This window comes from Rhincodon typus, chromosome 4 (genome assembly GCF_021869965.1).
Source record: "Rhincodon typus isolate 14 chromosome 4, sRhiTyp1.1, whole genome shotgun sequence".
NCBI classification, from domain to species: domain Eukaryota; kingdom Metazoa; phylum Chordata; class Chondrichthyes; order Orectolobiformes; family Rhincodontidae; genus Rhincodon; species Rhincodon typus.
The window spans coordinates 6,309,896-6,316,371 of record NC_063335.1 but is presented as its reverse complement, the minus strand read 5'-3'; the positions used below and the strand labels follow the sequence as shown (position 1 = coordinate 6,316,371).

The 6,476-nt window shown below is 38.6% G+C and overlaps 1 protein-coding gene across 2 annotated transcripts in view; it reads right to left on the bottom strand.

The window, feature by feature from the left end:
• golga4 (golgin A4) overlaps positions 1-6,476 on the bottom strand; it is a 128,498-nt gene that overhangs the window by 85,457 nt on the left and 36,565 nt on the right. For both annotated transcript variants that reach the window (XM_048595648.1, XM_048595649.1), the window contains exon 8: positions 3,986-4,173. In XM_048595648.1, the coding sequence (XP_048451605.1) occupies positions 3,986-4,173 (188 nt within the window). The remainder of the gene's footprint in view (positions 1-3,985; positions 4,174-6,476) is intronic.

Sequence of the window (6,476 nt, the reverse complement as noted above, 5' to 3'; positions counted from 1 at the left end):
CCCTCATCCACTAAATAAAAACCAAAAGAACTGCGGATGCTGTAAATCAGGAACAAAAACAAAGTTGCTGGAAAGCTCAGCCGGTCTGGCAGCATCTGTGAAGGAGCAAACAGAGTTAACGTTTTGGGTCCGGTGACCCTTCCCGGATCCGAAACGTTAACTCTGTTTTCTCCTTCACAGATGCTGCCAGACCTGCTGAGCTTTTCCAGCAACTTTGTTTTTGTTCCTCCTCACCCACTTCCTTCCTTACCCAATAAGGGCTAACCTTAACAGGCTGTGCCCCCAAACTCTCTTCTTTATGGCGCTGCTTTTAGCCCATTACCAAGTTCTGCTATTGGAATACAGCTATAAGAAAGGTCTTTTATTAAAGTAAAAATCAGAAGGATCCAGTGGATTAGAAAAGATGTTCAGAACACCAAAGGAACATACATATATATATATAAGGAAAAAGAATGAGAACTATGGAAACGGAATTAGAAAAATCGTGCAAGGGATATGACTGCCAACACAAAAGATTTTTCATGCAAGCCAACAGGGTGACTACAGCGAATGCAAGTCCCTTAAAGACTGATATGTTCTTCAAAAAAAAAAATCAGGAAATGGAAAACTTGCTAATCAGTGCTTTTGTGTGGTTTTCAGAATAGGAGTTGCTGATAAAGGGTTAAGGATATGAAAATTAAGAAGGAACTTATTAAATCAAATGCAAGTTTTAAAAAGTAATGATAAAAAAACTAATAAGACTAAAGATAAACAAATCTCCGGGACATGATGGTTTCCATACAAGGGTGTTAAAGGAGTGGGTGAGAAGTTGTAGATATTTTAAACACAATCTTCCAAAATTCTCTTGGGTCAGGAATTTGTCCTTGGATTTGAAAATAATTAAGTGATAATGATAATTTAAAAAAGATGGAGAAAAAAATTTTAAGCCCATTATTCTTTTGTGAGGAAGTGAAGAGAATTTGTCATTCCGAACAGAATTTAACAGATTAATTAAAAATGAGCTAATCAGTAAGAATCAGGATGATTTGTTTTTGAATGAAACATGACTAAGAAACCTAAACTGAATCAGAGATAGTAGGAACTGCAGATGCTGGAGAATCCGAGACAACAAGGTGCAGAGCTGGATGAACACAGGAGGCTAAGCAGCATCATAGGAGCAGAAAGGCTGACGTTTCGGGCCTAGACCCTTCATCAGAATTAGCCTGCTGTGTTCATCCAGCTCTGCACTTTGTTGTCTAAGAAACCTAAATAACTTGTTAAGTGTGGTAACAAATAGTTTAGGGATATGAATTACCGTTATTTATATGGACTCATAAAAAGCATTTGACAGTTAATTGTTCCGTGCCTAAAATGTAGAGCAGGTTAAAAGACTTAACTAAAATGTGGGGTTTTCCAAGAAAGAGTCACACTGGACTCAAAACATGAATGTTTTTCTATCTCCACAGATGCTGTCAGATTCTGATTTTCTTCAGTACTTCTTTCCATTTCAGAGCTCCAGCATCCACAGTACTGTGCTCTTAACTAAAATGTGCGCATTGAATTGGAGACAGCTGTTGGCATGGGTAGGCAACTGGTTCGAAAGGGAAAGACAAAAAAAAGAGGATAGCTATGTACCCAAATTGTCAAGAAGCATATTGTGCTCTCCTCCAGGGATTTGTTCTGGGGCTTCACCTTTTCACTATATTTCTAAATGACTTAGCAGAGAGCTAAATATCTATGCATCCTGACGATACTAAGTTAAGTGACAGAAAATAGCAGAGATGGGAACAGAAAGTTACAAACATTAAATTTAATAAATACGTAAAACCATGACTGATTGAGCTCAATATGCAATGTGCCATATCATTCTCTTTCAATGCAAGACAGAGGTCAGAGAAATTTTGAAGTAGTGAGACTGAGGGACAGACATAAAATAACTACTTAAAAAGGATGTTGGAATGAAGTCTTTATCTCAAGAAGGTTTTAGAACCAAAGATGGAAGGTATTTTAGTTATTTTCAAAATCATGTTAAATAACACTTCAGTTCCGGACACTCCCCTACACGAAATTGAGTAGCACCGATTCGGTCCCATCAGACGGTTTGCCCCTTCATTTAGTTTACAGTTGATCTTAATTCCAGTTACCTCAATTTCCACATTCCTTAATATACTTTCAGAGCAAAAATCTATTAATTCCAGCTTTGATGTTTTCAATTAACCTAACCGCAATAACTTTGCAGGAGTTTGAGATCCGCACTGCCTTTGTGTGAACGGGTGTTGCCTGATGTGAGCTCCGAAAAGTTCCCTAATTTCAAGGTTGTGCCCGTTTACTTTGGACTCGCCTACTGGAAGAAATAGTTTCTTGTTATCTGCTCCATCAAATCCTTTCCACATCTTAAAGTGCCTCAATTCCTTAAATCTTTCATACGCGAGGGAATGGAAACCAATACCTATCTAACCTGCCCTCTTAATTCAACATCATTCTATTCAACCTACACTGCAGACCTTCCAAAGACACCTTCTTTATGTGCAGTGCAAGGATCTAAATGCAGTAATGATTAAATTCATATATTTGGATTGTTCCCCTTTCCAATACAGGGCCAGAATGATTTGGTGACCATCTGCTGTGTTTGTCATTTTTGAGCACAGTTCCAGTCACAGTATTCAGTCATAATGAAAAAAATTAAATGTTTTTCAATCTCTCTGAACTATCAGAAGGTAACCCTAAAAAATGTCAGAATTTGGAAGCAGATCAAGCTGAGCATCAAAGTGACTGTAAGAACCTAGTATACACATAATGTTTGTTTCATTTCCTCAAAATTTTAGTAACTGGTTTTCATTAAAAAATGACATTTGAACCTGTCAACCTTTAAAATATGTATTTTTCTATACTCTTTCAAGTTGACATTCTATGAGAAGTCCAAAAATAAGTGGATCATGTGCATCGATTATTGAACTTAGCAGGACACGTTAACGGAGAAGTTAGCACAACATATGGAATTTTGGGTTTCGTAAGTAGATGTAGAGGTTATGCTATACTTTTAGAAAGCTCAGATTAACCAGGTTTTGCCTCCATTTCTGGTCACTGCACTTTAGAAAGACTAGGAGGATCCTTGAAGGGGCACAGAATTTACCAGAATGGCTCCTGTTACAAGGGAATTGAGCTGCAAGGTTAAGCTAGAGAATCTAGGACTGTCTTTGCAGCAAAGGAGATGGAGGGGAAATTTGTTAGAGGTGTATAGGATTGAATAACTTACACCTAGAAAAGCTGTTCCAGTTATGATGTAATGAGTGTCTAAAATCTAAGGAACACAAACTTAAGGATTTGGGCTAATGGTGCAGGACAGATATGTGGAAGATCCTTCTTTTACACAATAAATAGCATTGACCTCGAAACCTCTACCTAAGAGGGCAGAGGAAGTAGAAACAAGGAATAATTTCAAAACAAAATTGGACAGACACTTGAAATTAAACTTCCAGTGCTGCAGGAATGAGACTGGGACTGCGAGACTGATTGCTTTACAGAGTGGTAGCATGGGCCTACTGAGTCAAATGGCCTCCTTTTCTGGTGTTATAATCTTTTGAGAAACAATACTTTAAAAGTACAATCTGCAAACTAGTAGTTTTTCTCAAGGAGCTAACCAGCTCTGGATGGCAAAAAGATTGCAGATCTGCTTCGAGGTGCGAGACAGTAGAACAGTAGTACATAGCATTTGTCAGTCAGTGTGAAGAAAGGAAACAAATATTCAAAAGGAACTCTGAACAGTTGGAAATTTGTTTGCATTGAACAATATCTTCTAATTATGTGTGATCTGACTGCCCAAAAACTCGGCTTGTATAAAGAGCATAAGATTAGCACAGTCTTTTTTGGAAAACAAACCAACTTCGGTTCTGAGCCAAGTATCAAACATTCAACGGCATCTGGGCTTTAAGTCCTTTCAGCATGTATTGTTGGAATATAATGAGAATCCATTGCAAAACAAAGCTCTGTTCATCTGTGCATTCACCTTTATTTTTTCCAGCTCCTGATAGCGTTCATCCAGTTGTTCTTGAAGGGCTTCCTTTTCACTGGTCATCTGGGTGCAACGTTCTTTGTGTGTATGAATCATCTCCTTGCAACGCTGTAGGAGATTTTCTTGCCTCTTCACTCTTTTTTGAAGAACTGTTAAGGAATTAGCAGCATCTCCAGATCCCTCTGTATGACACAGTGGCAGCACAGTTGTTAGCAACATAACGAAAATAATTTGAATTAATTACTGCTATTATAAAATCAATGATTAACAATAAACAAGGCTTAAATTTCACATTATCATCCTTCCACTTGACTAAACCTCACTTTTAAAATGCTGAACTCAACAATACAATACAGGGAGAACTAGCCATTTGGATTCAGAACTGGCTTGAATGAAGAAGACAAAGGGTGGTGGTGGAGGGTGGCTTTCCAGACTGGAGACCTATGACTAGCAGTGTGCCACAAATTTGGTGCTGGGTCCACTGTTTTTCGTCATTTATATAATTGATTTGGATGTGAACATAGGAGGTATGGTTAGTAAGTTTGTGGAAGGGAGAGGCTGATTAGGCTGGGGTTATTTTCTCTGGAGGTTTGGAGGCTGAGGGGCGAACTTATACAGGTTTATAAAGTCATGAAGGGCATGGACAGGGTAAATGGACAAGGTATTTTCCCCAGGGCGGAGGATGACTCTTTGACACTAAAATTGGAGGTGTAGTGAACAGCGAAGGAGGCTACCTCAAAGTACAATGGGACCTTGATCACATGGGCCAAACGGCTGAGCAGTAGTAGACGGAGTTTAATTTAGATAAATGTGAGGTGCCACATTTTGGAAAGGACATCAGAGCAGGATTTACACATTTAATGGTAAGATTCTAGGGAGTGTTCCTGTACAAAGAGACTTTGAAGTGCAGGTTCATAGTTCCTTGAAAGTGGAGTTGCAGGTAGACAGGGTAGTGACGAAGGCATTTGGTATGCTTGCCTTTATTGGTCAGTGCATTGAGTACAGGAGTTGGAGTTGTGGCTGTACAGGACATTGGTTAGACCACTTTTGGAATACTGTCTGCAATTCTGGTCTCCCTGCTATAGTAAGGATGTTGTTAAACTTGAAAGGGTTCCAAAAAGATTTATAAGGATGTTGTCAGGGATGGAGGATTTGAGCCTGTTGGAGAGACTAAATAGACTGGAGCTATTTTCCCTGGAGCGTCGGAGGCTTAAGGGTGACCTTACAGAGGTTTTTAAAATCTTGAGGGTGAGCCCAAATCTAGGGGGCATAGGTTTAAAGTGAGAGGTGAAGGATTTAAAAGGGACTTTAAGGAACAACTTTTTCATGCAGAGGGAGGTGCGTGTATGGAATGAGCTGCCAGAGGAAGTGATGGAAGCTAGTACAATTGCAACATTTAAAAGGCACCTGGATGGGTATATGAATAAGAAGGGTTTATAGGGATATGGGCAAAATGCTGGCAGATGGGACTAGATTAATTTAGAATATCTGGTTGGCATGGATGGGATGGACTGAAGGGTTTATTTCCATGCTGTACAGCTCTATGACTCTAATACCACACTGCAGCACTAAAGATCTGTTTCTCATAACAACTGACCAAGTTAGTTCGTTAGCAATTTTTAAAAAAAAGCACAAAAAATTTATTGCTAAATTTCAGGCCTATACCCCTATAAACTCAAAAAGCAGTGCAACTGTTAAAATAACAGTGTGTCAGCATTTTTCTAAATTCACTTCAATGACTCCAAAAAAAATTCACTTTAAACACTCATCACTGACGTAAGACAGCTAAAAATTCTTCTGTTAACAATTTCAGAGAGAGTTACAAGTCCAGCAGATTGTTCAGCCCAAGCAGACAAGCATTGTTCATATACTGGTAGTCTTGAAAGTCAAACATGCTTCCTCATTCCTAATTTACATCTAATTAAGGACATTTCTTACAACTCAATATGATATATTGAAGCACATAAAAAAAAGTTTAAGAACAAGGAATGAAATTACTAACAGGAACTTCAGACTTGTATTCTGGTTTGCATCATGCTTACGCTTGTAGTTTCTATCAATTTGCAAATAATTAAAATGACTAACGAAATTGTTAGTAATATTCAAAAAAAATCCCAAGTATTTCAGAGAATCGTGAAGAAAACAGGGACTAAACAGAAACAGCTAGCCAAATATGCTATATAACCACTGAACAAACAACACCTAATATCTGTCAGACTAGCCCTCACCCATTAAAATTCCAGGAGCTTTTATACAGCAAGTGGCTGCAAGCATAAGACTGAAATGGCATGGCATGCTCTACAGGGAAGCTGGAATTTGTGTAAACGGGGCAAGTAACTGTTTATTTCTTTGACAGACTAAAACAACGTTAATGAATAGTGTGAGATAACAAGGTGTAGAGCTGGATGAACACAGCAGGCCAAGCAGCATCATAGGAGCAGGAAGGCTGACGTTTCGGGCCTCGACCCTTCTTCAGAAAAAAAAA